Below are 20,216 nucleotides of genomic sequence, written 5' to 3'. Positions count from 1 at the left end.
TTATTATAAAAAAAATAAGCTTTTTTTTTCTCGACTTTGAAAGCCATACAGCAATGTTGATTGTTTTAATCACGGAGTAATAATAGAACCCAGCGGGACTATCAGAATTGAAGTGACAGCGTGCTTATAACGTCCGGTGGGATATCTATTATCTCTTTATAATCAGCATCGAGACTATCAGAGGAAGCTCGAACCTGAGCACGCGCGTACACAGAACACCTTCTTCCTCTGATAATGGTTTCCGCAACGAGAATGGCACGCGGAATTCCCCATGTTGCAAAATGGGAATGCCTTGTCCGATGTTAACTTTAATTGCGCACACGACATGATGAACGATTATGGAAATGAATCGCCATGCAAATTCGATGTTCATAAGAATTATGCGTTAATTATGCATTATACCAAAGGGCTTTAAAAGTGGACCCTGTGGTCTGCTCAGAAAATTAAATGTTCCATATAAAATACACGGAACGTATTACGAGATTACTTTCTAAGTGGATTATTCAACTTTCTTAATTAACAGCTGTGAGAAATGTGGGTGAGAATATTTATGATTTAGAATAGAACAATCTTTTCTCAACGAATTGATTGAGAGTACGGAAAAAAACACATAGACAATAGTCTCACAAAATAAATTCACATGATAAATATATGGAGTATAAATTATAAATAAAACAGGAGGTAGAGAAAAGTATAAATAAAATTCAGAATAAAAGCAAAAAAAAAAAAGAAACTTGAGAAATTTTGCTCTCTCTTATCTCTAATAAAAACTGATTCGCAATAGCGTGTCTCAGATAAAACGCTAATATGGTCTTAAGTCGCATGTACAATGAACGTCAATGTGAATGTGACATAAAAATCAACACGGCGATCTTTTAGTCGAACTTTGGATAATTACAAAATTGGAATATGATTTATCTAATTTAATTTATTCGCACGCAATATATGACATTACAGAAACAGCTGATATAAGATGTATGATGACAGTAAATTCGCGCATACTCGTCAGATGACGCGATGAAAGTGCAAGTGAGAGCCGCGATGCGAGGAGAACGTATTTTATTTTTCGTCGGCGATCGTAAAAAAAACTTGCTTTCATAAAATGTCAAGTTTATAAGGCGACCATTCATGCGTCAGCAGGCAGCTGTTTTGTGCCATGTTTCATTTCGAGCATCGCTCGAAGAAAGATGCAAAGGGTCACGTTTTCATGCAATTATACGATCTAAAAATCATGGCCTTTAATTTTAAAGAGTTAAAATTAAATATATACATTTATACTATATTATATAATCAAATTAGGAAAAAGAGATATTAAATATGTTCATATATGTTCACATATTTGCATGAAACTATCATCGAATGAATTTTAAAAATTTATCCATTTCAAGAGATATTGTGGAATCTGTAATAAGCGCGTAAATATTTTAACACGTAACTGTTAGTATTTTTCCAGAATTTTCACATTATATATATATAGTCTAAAATTTACATTTAAATATTGCAAGCCTTAAATTTATTCATTGTGCTATTTCCGTCAGACAGACATTTTTCGAGAAACCTGCGATTAATTGTGCATAAATAAAAATTGCAAAAGTAATAAAAATCAGTGTTTTGTCGAATCCTTTCCCTTTTCATTGCCGCGCACTCTCGAGCACGAAATGAATTTATCTCTACATCGCGCAACTCCTGATTAATGTTCCACGCGGTACAATGATATCGGATACGAACGATAACATTCGTGTAGCATAGCAAATGGTGAAAGCTTCTAGAGCATAATGTGTGCGCGTGCCGATCGCCATGCGTAATGATGAATTTACGATCGTGGAAAGTTTGCGAAGAAAATGCCAAGTACACGAATAAAGAAATGAAAAAAATTTCACCATTTATCATTTTAAACGCATTTCACTGTTAATGATGAGTATTGTTTTACAAGTATTTTATTTATATCATATGACGATTAATATTTTTACACCCAATAGTCTACTGTTGAATAAAAAAAAATATATAATTTATGCTGAAAATGTGTAATAAAAATTGAGAATATTCTTAATAACAAAATATTTTAACCGTCTTCGATTAATTTGCAAGACAGTATAATTTTTATTTATGTTATTTTTAAGTACCTAATATAATACAAAAATAAAATATGCATATCACACAACAGTACATGTATGATGTAATATTGAAAAATAAAATTTAATAATTTTAATAATTTGTTACACTTACATGTACGCGAAGGGTGCTCTCCAACACGATCATGTATATATGTTTATAGGAAAAAAAAAAAAATAAAATAAAACACATTGAAAACGGATAGAAAAGAATTGCTCCAATATATCGAGACCGTTTGTTTAAAAAGAGAGTAATCTCTCTATATATAAATATCACTGTACGATTATGACATAAATTGTACAATTACAGCGATTGTCATTTCTAATCGGCTAATAATGAAACTATATATGAGTAGGAAAAAGAAATGTTTCTTCGTAAATGCAATACACACAAGTGACAACTTGATTAACTATGTTCCATATAGCAAATGATATATCATGCTGCATAACAAAATATATAAACATATCGAGTATTGTGAATAAAAACTATTAAAATTATTAGTAAATTAATTGAATATGTGTATCTTTAATTAATATACACTTAATATAATCAACCTTGTATGTGTGAGAAATTATAGAAAAAAAAATTAATACAAAATAAAATTAATAAAAACTTAATAATACAAAATAAAATCAATAAAAAAAATTGATAGAAAATAAAATATTTTTGAAAGAATATATTTGTCAAAAATCACGCATTCGATATGCAATTTTCAATTGAATTTTCGTAAAGTTTATTAATTAATAAAAATTAAATAGATTTATTTAATAAAATTAAAATTATATTTTGCGGGAGATGCCTAATGTGTTAAAAAAGTTGCTCCATAATTCCAGCTTTAAAACACATAGACAATAGTCTCACAAAATAAATTCACATGATAAATATATGGAGTATAAATTATAAATAAAACAGGAGGAAGAAAAAAGTATAAATAAAATTCAGAATAAAAGCAAAAAAAAAAAAGAAACTTGAGAAATTTTGCTCTCTCTTATCTCTAATAAAGACTGATTCGCAATAGCGTGTCTCAGATAAAACGCTAATATGGTCTTAAGTCGCATGTACAATGAACGTCAATGTGAATGTGACATAAAAATCAACACGGCGATCTTTTAGTCGAACTTTGGATAATTACAAAATTGGAATATGATTTATCTAATTTAATTTATTCGCACGCAATATATGACATTACAGAAACAGCTGATATAAGATGTATGATGACAGTAAATTCGCGCATACTCGTCAGATGACGCGATGAAAGTGCAAGTGAGAGCCGCGATGCGAGGAGAACGTATTTTATTTTTCGTCGGCGATCGTAAAAAAAACTTGCTTTCATAAAATGTCAAGTTTATAAGGCGACCATTCATGCGTCAGCAGGCAGCTGTTTTGTGCCATGTTTCATTTCGAGCATCGCTCGAAGAAAGATGCAAAGGGTCACGTTTTCATGCAATTATACGATCTAAAAATCATGGCCTTTAATTTTAAAGAGTTAAAATTAAATATATACATTTATACTATATTATATAATCAAATTAGGAAAAAGAGATATTAAATATGTTCATATATGTTCACATATTTGCATGAAACTATCATCGAATGAATTTTAAAAATTTATCCATTTCAAGAGATATTGTGGAATCTGTAATAAGCGCGTAAATATTTTAACACGTAACTGTTAGTATTTTTCCAGAATTTTCACATTATATATATATAGTCTAAAATTTACATTTAAATATTGCAAGCCTTAAATTTATTCATTGTGCTATTTCCGTCAGACAGACATTTTTCGAGAAACCTGCGATTAATTGTGCATAAATAAAAATTGCAAAAGTAATAAAAATCAGTGTTTTGTCGAATCCTTTCCCTTTTCATTGCCGCGCACTCTCGAGCACGAAATGAATTTATCTCTACATCGCGCAACTCCTGATTAATGTTCCACGCGGTACAATGATATCGGATACGAACGATAACATTCGTGTAGCATAGCAAATGGTGAAAGCTTCTAGAGCATAATGTGTGCGCGTGCCGATCGCCGTGCGTAATGATGAATTTACGATCGTGGAAAGTTTGCGAAGAAAATGCCAAGTACACGAATAAAGAAATGAAAAAAATTTCACCATTTATCATTTTAAACGCATTTCACTGTTAATGATGAGTATTGTTTTACAAGTATTTTATTTATATCATATGACGATTAATATTTTTACACCCAATAGTCTACTGTTGAATAAAAAAAAATATATAATTTATGCTGAAAATGTGTAATAAAAATTGAGAATATTCTTAATAACAAAATATTTTAACCGTCTTCGATTAATTTGCAAGACAGTATAATTTTTATTTATGATATTTTTAAGTACCTAATATAATACAAAAATAAAATATGCATATCACACAACAGTACATGTATGATGTAATATTGAAAAATAAAATTTAATAATTTTAATAATTTGTTACACTTACATGTACGCGAAGGGTGCTCTCCAACACGATCATGTATATATGTTTATAGGAAAAAAAAAAAATAAAATAAAACACATTGAAAACGGATAGAAAAGAATTGCTCCAATATATCGAGACCGTTTGTTTAAAAAGAGAGTAATCTCTCTATATATAAATATCACTGTACGATTATGACATAAATTGTACAATTACAGCGATTGTCATTTCTAATCGGCTAATAATGAAACTATATATGAGTAGGAAAAAGAAATGTTTCTTCGTAAATGCAATACACACAAGTGACAACTTGATTAACTATGTTCCATATAGCAAATGATATATCATGCTGCATAACAAAATATATAAACATATCGAGTATTGTGAATAAAAACTATTAAAATTATTAGTAAATTAATTGAATATGTGTATCTTTAATTAATATACACTTAATATAATCAACCTTGTATGTGTGAGAAATTATAGAAAAAAAAATTAATACAAAATAAAATTAATAAAAACTTAATAATACAAAATAAAATCAATAAAAAAAATTGATAGAAAATAAAATATTTTTGAAAGAATATATTTGTCAAAAATCACGCATTCGATATGCAATTTTCAATTGAATTTTCGTAAAGTTTATTAATTAATAAAAATTAAATAGATTTATTTAATAAAATTAAAATTATATTTTGCGGGAGATGCCTAATGTGTTAAAAAAGTTGCTCCATAATTCCAGCTTTTACGAGATTCGCGACCAATTCGTGGTTGCCAATCTCACCGGATATATCTCTCTCTCTCTCTCTCTCTCTCTTTCTCGCGCGCGCGCGCACGATATTTATCCCACAAAGATGCACGGTGACGCGTGCAATTTCCGATGGAAGCGAGACCTCGCCGCCAACGTGATTTAAAGGTTAAGCCGAGGTTGGCCGCGCGCGCGGTCGGCCAATCGACTGTAAGGGCTCCGTGGTTAAACTTAAATCAGATCTGTACGTCGATTTAAGCCGGCCTCGATCGAGTGCTCGTTATATTTAATTTCCATCCGTGCATCTGAAAGTTCGAACAGGACACTTAATGTCCTTTAATATAGCGTCTCTCGACTCTGTTTAACTTTGTTTAGGCGAATTACTCATACAAAATAGCACAAAAAAGGGAGAACGACTTGATATTATTAGCAACAGAATAATAAAATTAATAATAAGAAATATAGCAATTAATAATAAAAAATGAAATAAATTTATTATTTGATTTAAAAAGCATTATTTCCAATACGATATTTTAACAAGTAAATTCGTCACTATATTAACTGGAATATTGCTTTCAGTAGAAATTCAATTCTACTTTGATTGTATAGTTCCTTTTCTCATTCTTTATAATAATATTTATGTATGTTATATAATAATATGTATATTTATTATTATTATTTATGTATATTTATGTATGTTATAATAATATGTATGTTTATAATAATATTGTAGTATGTACAATGCAAATTTGTAGCATCGATCGGAAAGTTAATCAAGGAAATGTCGAATACGCTCGTCTCCAACTTACAATACTCCATTTGCGCGATTAAATGTCTCGTGAATTATCGGGGTGCAAGTTTGAATGCACATAAATTACGGTTAACGTAATGCAAGAAAGTCATGTCAACTTCAGGCAAATGTAAGTGATAGAACGCTCCTTTCTAAAGGATTTCCGTGTAGATGCGATTAACCGGTTACGCCCTTCTAAATGAAAACAAAGCAAACTTAGAAAGAGCCCTTCCCCTCCAATATTTTCCCCACAGATTACTAATAATTATGACGAACATTCGATCGATACACGAGAATATACAAGCGGAAAAAACGATCATAAATCGTAATTTTAACGATCGAAAAAAATATTGTTAATTTGATTAAATCCGTTCAATTAATCACCATTTTTTTAATTGAAATGTTTATATATTTAAGTCAAATACGACATATTAAATCTAACATGATATATATTTGACTTAAATACTTAAATATTTCAATTTAAAAAATGGTATCTCTCTCTCTCTCTCTCTCTCTCTTTCTCGCGCGCGCGCGCACGATATTTATCCCACAAAGATGCACGGTGACGCGTGCAATTTCCGATGGAAGCGAGACCTCGCCGCCAACGTGATTTAAAGGTTAAGCCGAGGTTGGCCGCGCGCGCGGTCGGCCAATCGACTGTAAGGGCTCCGTGGTTAAACTTAAATCAGATCTGTACGTCGATTTAAGCCGGCCTCGATCGAGTGCTCGTTATATTTAATTTCCATCCGTGCATCTGAAAGTTCGAACAGGACACTTAATGTCCTTTAATATAGCGTCTCTCGACTCTGTTTAACTTTGTTTAGGCGAATTACTCATACAAAATAGCACAAAAAAGGGAGAACGACTTGATATTATTAGCAACAGAATAATAAAATTAATAATAAGAAATATAGCAATTAATAATAAAAAATGAAATAAATTTATTATTTGATTTAAAAAGCATTATTTCCAATACGATATTTTAACAAGTAAATTCGTCACTATATTAACTGGAATATTGCTTTCAGTAGAAATTCAATTCTACTTTGATTGTATAGTTCCTTTTCTCATTCTTTATAATAATATTTATGTATGTTATATAATAATATGTATATTTATTATTATTATTTATGTATATTTATGTATGTTATAATAATATGTATGTTTATAATAATATTGTAGTATGTACAATGCAAATTTGTAGCATCGATCGGAAAGTTAATCAAGGAAATGTCGAATACGCTCGTCTCCAACTTACAATACTCCATTTGCGCGATTAAATGTCTCGTGAATTATCGGGGTGCAAGTTTGAATGCACATAAATTACGGTTAACGTAATGCAAGAAAGTCATGTCAACTTCAGGCAAATGTAAGTGATAGAACGCTCCTTTCTAAAGGATTTCCGTGTAGATGCGATTAACCGGTTACGCCCTTCTAAATGAAAACAAAGCAAACTTAGAAAGAGCCCTTCCCCTCCAATATTTTCCCCACAGATTACTAATAATTATGACGAACATTCGATCGATACACGAGAATATACAAGCGGAAAAAACGATCATAAATCGTAATTTTAACGATCGAAAAAAATATTGTTAATTTGATTAAATCCGTTCAATTAATCACCATTTTTTTAATTGAAATGTTTATATATTTAAGTCAAATACGACATATTAAATCTAACATGATATATATTTGACTTAAATACTTAAATATTTCAATTTAAAAAATGGTAATTAGTTGAACGGATTTAGTCAAGTTATCAATTTTTTTTCGGTGCACCTATCAATCAATTACTAATAATCAACGGAAATTAATAGTCGATTGCATTGTCAACCGATGACATTGATATATTCAATTGTGACTTGTTAGCACACAAATTATAAATATTTCTTTTCGACTATTATATTTTTTCTCGAAAAATTATATTTTTATATATATAAGTGGAACAATAGCTTGAAAAAAGAACAGGAAAGATCTCTTTTGTCAAAATAATAGATAAAAATTTTATTTTACTCTGTAAAACACAAGGTTTGTTAATTAAAAATATTCTACAAAAGAGTAAAATTTTATTTTTTTCAATAAAAAATAATCGTTTTGTCTCTGCGTATCTCTTTCGATATCATAATTATTATTATATTATTATTAATTATTATATACATGCAATGAAGTTTGCTTTACTTAAATGACAGCGACAACGCTCGATATAACTACTTATTTACCGAAAAGACACAATATCAAAGCATTGAAGTCTCTTCAGAGAGACTATCGATATACAAAAATATCTGTTCAAAGCATCCATAATCCCATTAATATCAGCACTAATCACATTCGCAATCATTCGTGAGCGCGGTAATGACATGACAGTAACGACGATCAATGTCAGGAGCGTCCCACATCGCGTATAAATGTAACGCCCCCATGCAAGCAGAGACACTCGCGCGATCGAGAACAACAAACCGTCGTTAATGGCGAGCACCATACCGTGTGTCCTTCGCCTTTGCAGCTGGATTATATCCGAGGAATTATATATATATATATATATATATATACCTGCTATGTCGAAATTCGTCTCTTGGACGATCGGGGAAATCCAAAAACTCGTTCGCGCAACCGACTGTTCGAGAGGTCAATGGTCAATGGCGTATTTACGTTTGTTTATCACGCGTTCCTCTCCTCTTAAAATCGAAATTGCGACGACGCGCGCTCGCGCTGTACCATCGGGACGCGCGATCAAAACACAAACATATACAATAATCGTTACTCACCGCCACCGTGTCGTCCGCCGTTCTCTCGCACTTCTCCACGCGTATCTCTCCCTCGCACTTGTCGACCGCTCTCTTCAAGTAATCCACGTCAGGCGGCAAACGTCGGACAGGACACACGGGACTTTAATGATCGTCCTCCGCCGGCATCGGGCGGCACGCCGTTGTCGTCGTCGTCGTCTCTCTCGCGATCACAAAACCGGCGCTCACACGGCGCATCGCATCGCGCGACCAAATGCACCCCGTACACGGAACACGAACTGACGAGTTATCGCGCGCCGTTCATCTTATCGGAGGGAAAAGGGGGAGAAAAATTTACCTTCACCCGCGCTCGCGCGCTACCCACGAGTGCTCCTGCGCAACTGGCCGGCGACGATATGGCGCACTGCTCCTTACGTCGCTTCCCCCACCATCGCGCGACGCTCATCTCCCCACCGCGCGACCTCGACCAATAAGCGACGTTCGTTGGCCCTCTCTCTCGCTCTCTCGTTTTCTCCCTCTCTCCTTCTCCGCGCCACAGCGTATGGCAAGTTCACTAGAAGCACGTTCCACTTGACATTCGCAACACTCGTGAGATTATTTCGTTCGTGTCGTTCACTGAAAGTTAAACGAAGACAGACCATGCTCGCGAGTGCTGCAAACGATAGGTAGAACACGCTCTAAGTTAGATTTCGGTTTAGGAACGGGATACGAACGTCTCTGGAAATTTCGGACACATTTGTTCCTCTTTATTTGGAAATAAAAACAAAGATTTAGCATAAATATGAATATAAAAATTGTCATGATTATTTAGACTTTTTATATAACTTTTACTACGGATATTATTATTGTTTTTCTTTGTTAATATCGAAAAAATAGCATGGTTTTCATAAAACAAAAGTAATATACATAAAAACAATATGAAAATCGTATTTATTTTAATAGTCAGCCTGCATTAATTTTCATCTAGAAATGCGTCACCTAAAAAGACAAATAATAGCCTATAATAATTGAAACTAATTATGAGTTAATTACGCATGAATGTCGATATTAATATAATTTCAAGATGCATATATATAAATTCTCTTTAATAATTAACGTAATACACACACATACAGAATTCTAAAAAACAGTTTTTCAAAGAATTCCTATCGATATCTGCTAAAATTATTTATGCAATTGCAAAAGTATATAAATATTGTATATATGTATATATATATTTTCTTAACAAGTTTTATTTAGTATGTTTTATTATTATAAATTATTTATCTAAACTATATATTTCTCCCATATTTTTTGTTTTTAAAATAAAATAAGCTTTAGTAAGACAAGAGAAACAAATCTGGTATAAATCTGGTATTATAAATTATTTATCTAAAATATATATTTTTCCCATACTTTTTGTTTTTAAAATAAAATAAGCTTTAGTAAGACAAGAGAAACAAATCTGGTATAAATCTGGTATTATAAATTATTTATCTAAAATATATATTTTTCCCATACTTTTTGTTTTTAAAATAAAATAAGCTTTAGTAAGACAAGAGAAACAAATCTGGTACATATAATAAAATATAATTAAAATAGAAAGAGATAGATCGATAGGTTACAGCTGCACTTTTCCATATTTTCGGCGTTCAAAATGGAATAAGTGTGTACATTTGGACTTTGAAAGCAGTAAACGAACCAAATGTAGACGGTAAAAGCGAAACGAACAAACCGTTTGAAGGATCCCCGTCGTCGCGAGGCGCGAGACTCGCTCACGAATGCGATGACGTTTATCTAGAGAGCGACTAGTCCATGGAGACGGGGCGATCTCTCGCGGAGCGCGGAGGTTGGCTGAATTTTCGCAAAGTATATCTTCGTATCGAAGTGATAGCGCAATCTGGTCTGCAGGATATCGCGCTGGATATCGCGACGTCCCGGGTGATGAGAAGCTCACGCCGTAGTTAAAAGCCGCGCCAACCCCACGTGTGACATTGCCGTGCGCCTTCGCCCGCCTTGTACTTTAGGGAAAAAAATACGGCGCTTCGCAGAAATACAGAGATCATGGCGGTGCCCAACACCGGTGTAGGTGAGTTATTTTGTTAAGCGATCGCTCGCACCCGAGCGCGCGCGCGCGCCAAAAAAGACGCGCGGGTTATCGTTATTATCGGAAGACTCGGCATTTCGAGAGAACGGGATATTTCTTTCGCGGATTAAACGTCCATCGAGTACTTTGTACGCGAAGAAACGCGAGTTGACAGGATGTCGGATGTCGCGAAACCGCCTCGTATTTCTCGCGTTAACAGATGACCGGAGGACGAGACGCGAGAATCCTCCCATTCGTCGATATCTTTTTCTTTCTCTCTCTCTCTCTCTCTCTCTCTCTCTCGCGATACCGCGCTCCAGCTTCGGTCTAGGACTTGGTGTTATCACTCGCGAGAGATTCGGTGTGAGAGGTTAACCATGCTCGATGCCCGCCTCGAGCCATAACCTGTATCAAGCACGTATAAACGTACATCATCGCGCGGATATATACGTACATTATTTCAGCTGTCAGAATGTAAGCCGTGATAAATCTCGTTTCAGTCGTGCCCCGAAACTTCCGCCTCTTGGAAGAACTGGAGCAAGGCCAGAAAGGTGTGGGCGATGGCACGATCAGTTGGGGTCTAGAGAATGACGATGACATGACCCTCACGCATTGGACTGGTATGATAATTGGGCCACCTAGGGTAAGATATTTAATATTTATATAAATGAAAAATATATAAATGAAAATATATATATGATATAAATATTAATATTTATATAAATGAAAAATTTTATATCATTTTTTTTCTCCACTGCAATTGTAATATCAATCTATCATTTTTTTGTATTCGAACAAATATATTTTTACAAATTCTCCTGGATAAAAGTCAAGCAATATGTATTCATTAGCTAAACTATTTCCAAAACTCTTTTTATGTTGATATAAATTGCAAAGATATTACATTTATGATAATTAAATATGTAATTTATAGCAAATATAATGTTATAAAAATATACTTTGGTATTAATATGAATGATAATATGTATATATAAAAAAAGTATAAATTTTACATTAAAACAGAAAATGATTATAAGAATTGATTACATCAAAATGGATATTTTGAATAGAACATCAAGGACTTATAAAATATGTATAATTTAGTGCTCATACATTTTTTTTAGACGCCATATGAAAATAGGATGTATAGTCTGAAAATTGATTGTGGTCAAAGATATCCAGATGATGCACCTAATGTAAGATTTTTAAGCAGAATCAATATGAATTGCATTAACAGTGCTACTGGAGCTGTAAGTATATAAGATTGTTATGTGCATTTATAGTAATATAAAAATATATATACTTAGGATAATAAATAAAATTTGCATACAAGGTGGATAATCGCAGTGTACCGGTCCTTGCAAAATGGCAACGGGAATACACAATTAAAACAGTTCTTCAAGAACTCCGTCGTTTGATGACGTTGAAAGAAAATATGAAACTTTCTCAGCCTCCGGAAGGCAGCACTTTTTAGCCTACCCATACAAACAGAGACATCTTCCTTTTTGCAATAGCATGAGGTGAGATCTATAATGAAGGTACCAAATGATATTAAAATGGTGCCCGCTAAAAATATATGTTTAAAGAGAAACAAAAAAAAACAACTTTGTGAAAGAAAGGAGGTAATAGCTTGGAAAGTTGAATGAGTGTACCAAGTTCATGTATAGATAGAAAAGTTGACAAAATATTTATATTAAACACAGCTGGTTCTTTATCAAAATTTTTCATTAAAAATATAGCATTCTTTACAAATCCAGATTAATTTTGCAAATATACTATCATATGTGCATGAATTAGTAATTTCATTCATGTATGATCTGATTTACGGGAACTCTGCTCCAGCTTTTCAAGCTAGTACAATGTAAAGTGAAAAAATCATATTTTGAATCTTAAAACTGGAGACACAGACTGTGTAATAAAATGGATAATCAGTAAGAATATAACTTATGCCTTTAAAGTTTTTTAACGAGATGAAAGATAACGTCTGGTACTGTGAATCGTTTTAAGACTTCTTCTGTTTGCGCGTAAGTGCCATTTCATCTCTTGTGGAGGTGTCTCTCACTCAGTAATGTTTTAGAAAATTTGTAAATTCTAAATCGTAAATTTGTACATTCATTTTACTTTTCCATGCTGCGTACCATTTCAACTGGCGTTCTTTGACGAAATAACGTGCATATGTTGCGTGCATCTGGCAAGTTATATCCTAGAAACGGCCTCTCACGTTAGACGAATTACCTTTTGTAATCGTCGAGATGTCGCTCCGTAAATGAAACATACATAAACGTTTGATTTGTAATATTTCATATGGTGAATGATACATAATGTTGTATGGCAAAGTACATCAACGTATGAAGCATCATAAACGAGATCTTTTATTTAGTATTGTATTTGAATATATGTGTATTGGAAATATACACGCTACCCGTATGTGTATGTATATTTGATTATATCTATTAAAATATAACATGATTAGTAATATATGTATATATAGATATTCTGTTTACTATTTGATCCAGGCTTCATGATTGATGTATTGTGAATACAATTATATTTTAATTATATAATTTTATTATAATATAAAAAATCATACCTCTAATTCTTAAACACGTTGTGTAAAATACATAAGCTGCGTATTCATTGTTACAAAATCAGATCTATCTCACCTTTAGTGCAATTACAATTATAAATTATATGCATTATATATTACTGAAAAAGAGTTAAATTGTATGCAGCCTATTGATGATTCCCGACAAATGACATGTTATGTTCCAGCAAGAGCATAATTATATAAAATATTATGATGTCGTCTGGAGATTTATATCGTCCAATTAATCGAAATCTTTATACCTTAGACTAAAGCAAATGCCACCAAAGTAGATTTCAAAATATCTTCACATTTGTGTAATTAAAAAATTTTCGATTACCCAAACATACGGTGCATGCGCACGAAATATACACACCTCTTTGTCCGCTTTGCATTTCAGTATTACACTATCGGTAATATAATAGTGTAATTTAAAAATCATCCTATTGAAAGAGTAACGAGTTAAGAACTCCATGTGGACGAAGTCAAGCTTAAGGAGAATAAAATGATTTCCTTAGAAAAGAGTATTGTTTTCTTTTCTTACCCATATGTTCTAACAGTCTTTCTTTTTAAGTCTTGAACAAATTGACACCTCATCAAAATCAAATAACTTTATATATTCAAATTTGTGTGTGCAGGTACTTTACACATATACGTTTGGATAAATTTTGAAAACATGCCTTTACTTATGTAATCTTAGAGAATGCTTTTAGATAACAATTCGTAATAATAAAATTTCAAGTAATTTGTAAGAAATGTTATAATACAGAATCTCATATAAATATATATAATTGGATCTTACCAAAAATCGACAGAAATAATGTACTCAATCAAATTAAAATATATCCTTTAATCTCTCTTGCAGATTGAAATATTCATAAATATACTCAAACTTATATTCTGTGAGTTGCTTGAAGATCGTCATTTGTATTGCATATGAACATCGTATTAAAGAAAATAGATGTTCTTTATGTTTAACAATTTATTTAAATCAGACGATGGACTCCATTTGATATATAGCTATGTACAATGTATAATTTAATAGTTTTGGTGATGACAAATTGACAATTCAATTTATGTCAAATGCTATATGAATAAGATTGAATCTTCAGAAAGGAGCCATAACTTGCTGGATACATTGCTTAAATTGCGAAACTACATTCCAATACCAGCAATAGCTAACATCGCCGAGTTAATTTCCAGCATGATAGCTAATGGTATTTTTTAGGAATAAACATTATTTTTGTGCTCTTTATAGTCGTCCACTTGTGTCGTTTGAAATATAATGAAGCAGCAATGAGAATTGACATTATTCCAATAGCCTGCAAATAATAAAGTAATTAAGATAAGATATATTAGATATAATATATTAGAATAAAATAAAATATATGATATTCAGTTCACCTTGATAGCCATTCGTTTTCGATCATCAAATTCATGATTGGCAGTCCACATTAGGAATGTGGTAATATCTTTTGATATTTGAGAGGCAGTTGGAGGAGTACCATCTTCATACTCCAAGACTTCATCATAAATAGCCTATAAAAGATTGGAATAATGAATATCTTTGTTTTCTCTTTCCTTTTTTTTATTTTATTTAAAACTCAAAATCTCGCTAATTGTAACATTTCTTATTTAAACAAAATAAATTGGACTCACCTGTGCCATACCAATGGCACCACCTAAGAAATATGGATTGAAATATTGTCCTTCTCTCAAATTTATACCAGCTGGTGGATCACAGTATCCGGTCAATAAGGAGAAAATGTAGTTCTGAAATATGAAATACATTTTCAAATAAAAGTTATTTGTATGTGTAATAAATAATAAAATTTCAATACATATATAATATTTTTAATATTATCTATACAATCGAGTTAAAAGTTTTGGAAAAGAAATTAAAAAGTCGATGTTTTTTTAACAAAAAATTTACACATAAAAGAAATCATTATAGATTTAATAGATTTAATCGTATTTTTTCTCTTTCTATGTATACTGCTAAGAAATGACTTACTTCTCCATTATGCCTGGCATTGAGTATGTAAGATAGATCAGGTGGATAAGCACCATTGTTCGCTGCTCTAGCAGCTTCTTCATTTGGATATGGAGATGGTACATAATCGAATAATTTTCCTGGACGTTTAAAGTATTCTCCTACATCATTAGGACCATCTTCCACCTATATCATAAAAATTACAATTACATTTTATATTCTATCAAGTTACATGAAATGGATTTCTTGTAATTGATATAAAATATACCATGACTTCTTCCGCGAGAGCTTTGGCTTCTGCTTCAGTGTGAGTAACATTAACAAGATGACGGTATGCCACATATTGCAAACTGTGACAAGCAGCACATACATTCTTATAGACTTCCCATCCTCTCCGCATACTATAAAATATTATAAATTAATAACAATAGTAATATTTTCATTTTGGCTAATATCTATATGCTAAAAAATCGCACCTAGCATGATCTAATGAATTAAACCATCCATAAAAATCCCATTTGTATGTTGGTGCATGAGCTACCAAATCGCTAGCTCTTACTGAGCTATCTAAAGCGTAAATGAAGGCACTGATGCCTCCGGCTGTTACTCCTAAGCATGTTAATAACTGTAATTAAAAATGTTATACATATTACTATTTTCTTTTTTGCAGTATAGTATATATAATGCTACTGGCACATGTTACATAATAACATTGTCATATTAAAGATATATAGGTAAATAAACAAATGAGAAATACTCTAACTTACTATTAACACATGTAGTTTGAAAAAAACACAAAATTAATGTGTTTTTGATGGATGAGGAATGGGACAAGGTGAGGATATCTTCAATCAAGATAAATTAAATTCACATACCACTTTCCGACCCCTAGACCAATCTTTCACAGTGGAGAAATTGTTGGTCTGCAAAAACAAAATTCAAAGTTCAAATAACAAAGTCACATAACATATTTTATATAAAAATAGGGGGAAATAAATACTACTTTATGTATGTGTTTACCTTTTTTATATATTTCTATTTTTCTTTTCTCACATATTGATCAATTTGATTTTTTACTTCAATTATTTCAAATTTATAAACACATCTTTCATTTATATATTTCTCATATGATATTTATTATTTATATATAGATCAATAAACTGAATTGTATATAATCAACTATGTACTCTCTGTTAATAAAGTCAAAGATACATTAATACCTGCTGATAAATAAAAAAATTTGAACTTGCAAACATTACATTTTTTCAATTTTTATAAATGTTACTATTAATATAATAAAATTAGAGAAAAATATGTCTAATAAAGGGTACATATGGGCTCCAAAGTAACAAGTAAAATAATATTTGATTCAAAATTTACAATTATACAATACACACACATACGCGCACGCACACACTCATACACACACATATACACACATACACTTGATAATAGATATAACTATTCTTTCAATTAGACGATAAGATCATGTCATGTATATTAAGTATTATTCAATGTGATAGCGAGCACGATAATACACGTTCACCTGCGTTATCGACCACGCATTGAAAGTATATCAGCAACACATATTTGACATCATGGCAGCATCCCGATTTTTGATCGCTCGCTATTACATAACATCTGTTAAATTAAATTAAAATATCGTCGAAACCGTCACGAAATTACAATCGCGCGACGTCGCGACTTTCGCCGGCGTCCCGACGTCGCGCGAACGTCCCGTGGGACGTAAATGTCGTGGGAAATGATGCTGTGACATAGCAGCCGACACGAGTTACCCTCGACGAGCCCTCGGGTCAATATCGGTTAACGTTAGTATTGTGACACTCGAACGCCGTGATTTTTAGCGTGAATTTTCGCGAGTAGACGCACGCGGACGTCACCGATGTCGTCGACGCACGTCGTTCGCTTACCTGGCCGATTAAGGTGCCGTAATTCGGTTTTAAAAGACCCGATTTACAAATCCGACCTAACGTCGCCGCCATGTTGGCCAGAGATGCAATGCGCCAAGAATTGTGTGCTGGTCAGTGAATGATGCTCCGTGCGATCGACGAAAAGTCAACTCGCGACTCTCGCAAAAATTCTTCTGCGATTATTCCGATTTTTTTCACCGGTCAAGGGGTCCCCGAAAGAGGTTAAACGAGAGGATATCGAGATGAAGATGACTCTCGATCGAACTCACGCAGGGCTGCCAATATAGCCACGAACATCCACGCGTTCAAATCATATATAATGCACGACAGAAATATTATATAAAAAATAAATAATACATAATATATATCATAATAAAGAAAAATAATAAATTGTATGTATTATTTACACGATACATAATATGCGCAGAATTTTTCTTTTTTTAACCGTATTTTTTTTTTGAGTTTTCTCTTTCGTATTATATATATATATTTATTACTCTATTTATATTTTCAGACATTTCAAAAGACATCACAACTTTAAAGTTCGTTGAAACAGTGTTTGCTTATTCGTTATCATCAAAGTTTGTTTACTATTCTAAGAATTTTAGAATAATATAATAAAAGTTGCATAAAGCCCGTATCAAATTACGCATTGAAGATTGAGATTAAAGATTGAAGATTGAAATTTGACCAATCAAGATAAAGAATTAGTCAAATTCCATTTCAATTTTCAATGCGTAGTCTGATACGGACATAAGAGGGATGAGATCGAGGAGTTTTCCAGCAAGAAGACACAAACACTGTCACGTAATTGGCTATCGCAGTTATAAAAATTTTTCTATTTAATAACCAATCACATGACATTGTGTTTTTCGCTGGAAAGCTCCCATCGTCAATTTTCTCCACTGTAAATAAACAGTGGAGATTGTTTTCGCATTATTTCTTACATCGAAATCTAACTAATCGAAATTATATCAATTTCAAAATTATCCCTTTTATTATAAATTATCCCGCGTGATTAAATTTATTGATATATACCAAAATTGTGGCCGATATCATTTACATATCTAGACCACGTTCGATTTAAGAACTGCAAGCCCGAAAACTTTTAATCGGCCAATTGAGGCGAAGATTTCTTCGTTCTGATTGGTCCCGATTGATATCCGCGTAAAATCGCCGTTTGAAGATTCTCCCGAATGTCAGCGACCGCCTTGGGGTGGGAGGGAACTGCGTCGCGCATGCGCCGCGCGCTGTTGGCGCTCTTCGGGCAGTCCGTCGTCGATCCTTGCTGTCAGCTGGGAGTTCTCGTCAGATGGTGTCGTGAATCCCGTTAAATCACATCGATCAGTGCGCGACGGAGACAGAGTCAAGATGAGCGGTGGTATGCCAGAGCTGGGCTCGAAGATCAGCTTGATCTCGAAGGCAGATATTCGCTATGAGGGCCGACTGTTCACCGTCGATCCGCAGGAGTGCACGATCGCCCTTGCTAACGGTGAGTAGCATCGACAAGAATCCAAGATGGAGTCCCGGCCGCGCCGCATCCACCATGCACGATCCCCGCCGCCAACGCCACCGAGAGATCAGTATCCACGATTCGTTTCTCGCTCCGTACAAGAGCCTCGCGACCGATATAATTTCACCGATTTTAATTATACATATTATATCGTGTAATTAACTTTCGTGCGATTTGTCTCATGTTTTCGGGGATAAACATAGAGGTCACATCTTCTCGTGACTCCCGCCTCTTAACTCTGCCAGATCGCGAGCCGGTTTCAATCTTTACCGAAGAGAACCTTTGTCGAAACCGTTATAAAGCGGTTGATTAACAATGACAATACTCGTTCATCTCGCGTTATCGATATTTATGATTCCTTTGTCGTACGTCGTGTCGCCGACTTTTGCGAACAAAACGACTCGATTCGCGAAGCGTTGCCGGTACTCGGCGATTTATCCGGCAGACATATCATGCCACAAAACAATCGGGGTCACGGTGACCCGGTCCCTTCGAGTAACGGACGTTTGCTGGAGGACACGCTGGTTCGATTCTCGAAAGTTTCCCTCGTCATGCATAGCCCTTTCGCTAAATCTATCCTTCGGCCTCGTAAGCGTCGTGATTTAATCTGCACAACTCAGCAATCTGCAAACTTCACAAGTATCGGATAATCGTTGAGATGATTGTTAAAGATCAATTTGCAATATATATATCACGGTTATAATTAACTCGCCGAAAACCATCTTAAATCTGTTGTAATTTTTATATCGCGATGGTTAGTATTAGGTTACTCGATAATTCTTAATTATCTATCTAACTTACTATCTGGTAGATAGTAAGTTCGACAAATTTAAAAATTTATGTAAACTTTTTGAACAATTTTTATTGCTTTAATATTATTTTTAAAGGTTTATCTATTAGTATGTTATTGATCATGATATATAAATTTGAATTTGGTATGTGTAACGCTTATATGGAATGTTTGTCTCTTTCTTCAGAATGTTTATATGCCCTTGATCCTCTTGTCCCATTAAATCCAACATGTACATAACAAATGACTTTGAAGTATCTCGAATCTAAGAAACAAATATTATTCTTGGGAATCTACTATATTGAATTTATATATATATATATATATATATATATATATATATATATATATATATATATATATATATATATATATATATATATATATATATATATATATATATATATATATATATATATATATATATATATATATATATATATATATATATATATATATATATATATATATATATATATATATATATATATATATATATATATATATATA

The 20,216-nt window shown here is 32.8% G+C and overlaps 4 protein-coding genes across 10 annotated transcripts in view; 2 read left to right on the top strand and 2 right to left on the bottom strand.

The window, feature by feature from the left end:
* Window positions 1–11,367, bottom strand: part of LOC115240812 (tyrosine-protein kinase Src64B) — a 53,153-nt gene extending 41,786 nt beyond the window's left edge. The window contains exon 1 of one of the 5 annotated variants that reach the window (XM_029816181.1): window positions 11,350–11,367. The gene's annotated coding sequence lies outside the window, so the exon portion shown is untranslated. Of the gene's footprint in view, window positions 1–8,851; window positions 9,503–11,349 lie in introns of those variants that run through there. The other 4 variants (XM_029816183.1, XM_029816185.1, XM_029816180.1 and 1 more) reach the window with 4 other exon arrangements.
* On the top strand, window positions 10,606–14,003 carry LOC115240815 (ubiquitin-conjugating enzyme E2 variant 2). 2 transcript variants are annotated; one of them, XM_029816189.1, is made up of 4 exons: window positions 10,606–10,898; window positions 11,396–11,538; window positions 12,020–12,145; window positions 12,229–14,003. In XM_029816189.1, exons 1-4 carry the CDS (start codon window positions 10,874–10,876, stop codon window positions 12,367–12,369), a joined length of 435 nt encoding a protein of 144 aa, XP_029672049.1. In that variant the 5' UTR covers window positions 10,606–10,873; the 3' UTR covers window positions 12,370–14,003. The 2 variants fall into 2 exon arrangements, with proteins under 2 accessions (XP_029672049.1, XP_029672050.1); XM_029816190.1 differs by lacking the exon at window positions 10,606–10,898 and adding an exon at window positions 11,233–11,321.
* Window positions 14,004–14,313: 310 nt separating this feature from the next.
* Window positions 14,314–17,701, bottom strand: LOC115240813 (cytochrome c1, heme protein, mitochondrial). Its single transcript, XM_029816186.1, has 8 exons — window positions 17,404–17,701; window positions 16,348–16,395; window positions 15,949–16,097; window positions 15,741–15,873; window positions 15,494–15,658; window positions 15,139–15,252; window positions 14,884–15,018; window positions 14,314–14,801 (listed from the first exon to the last, which is right to left on the bottom strand). The coding sequence occupies exons 1-8, from the start codon at window positions 17,473–17,475 to the stop codon at window positions 14,691–14,693; spliced, it is 927 nt and encodes a 308-aa protein (XP_029672046.1). The 5' UTR covers window positions 17,476–17,701; the 3' UTR covers window positions 14,314–14,690.
* A 991-nt stretch (window positions 17,702–18,692) lies between these two features.
* The window catches only part of LOC115240816 (protein LSM14 homolog A), a 6,843-nt gene continuing 5,319 nt past the window's right edge, over window positions 18,693–20,216 (top strand). Inside the window, exon 1 of one of the 2 annotated variants that reach the window (XM_029816191.1) lies at window positions 18,693–18,895. In XM_029816191.1, the coding sequence (XP_029672051.1) occupies window positions 18,775–18,895 (121 nt within the window). In that variant the 5' untranslated portion in view covers window positions 18,693–18,774. The remainder of the gene's footprint in view (window positions 18,896–20,216) is intronic. The other variant, XM_029816192.1, reaches the window with a different exon arrangement.

This window comes from Formica exsecta, unplaced genomic scaffold (assembly GCF_003651465.1).
Source record: "Formica exsecta isolate Colony F162 unplaced genomic scaffold, ASM365146v1 scaffold451, whole genome shotgun sequence".
Classification (NCBI taxonomy): Eukaryota; Metazoa; Arthropoda; class Insecta; order Hymenoptera; family Formicidae; genus Formica; species Formica exsecta.
Note: the sequence above shows the minus strand (reverse complement) of the source record. Positions and strands in the feature narration are given on the sequence as shown.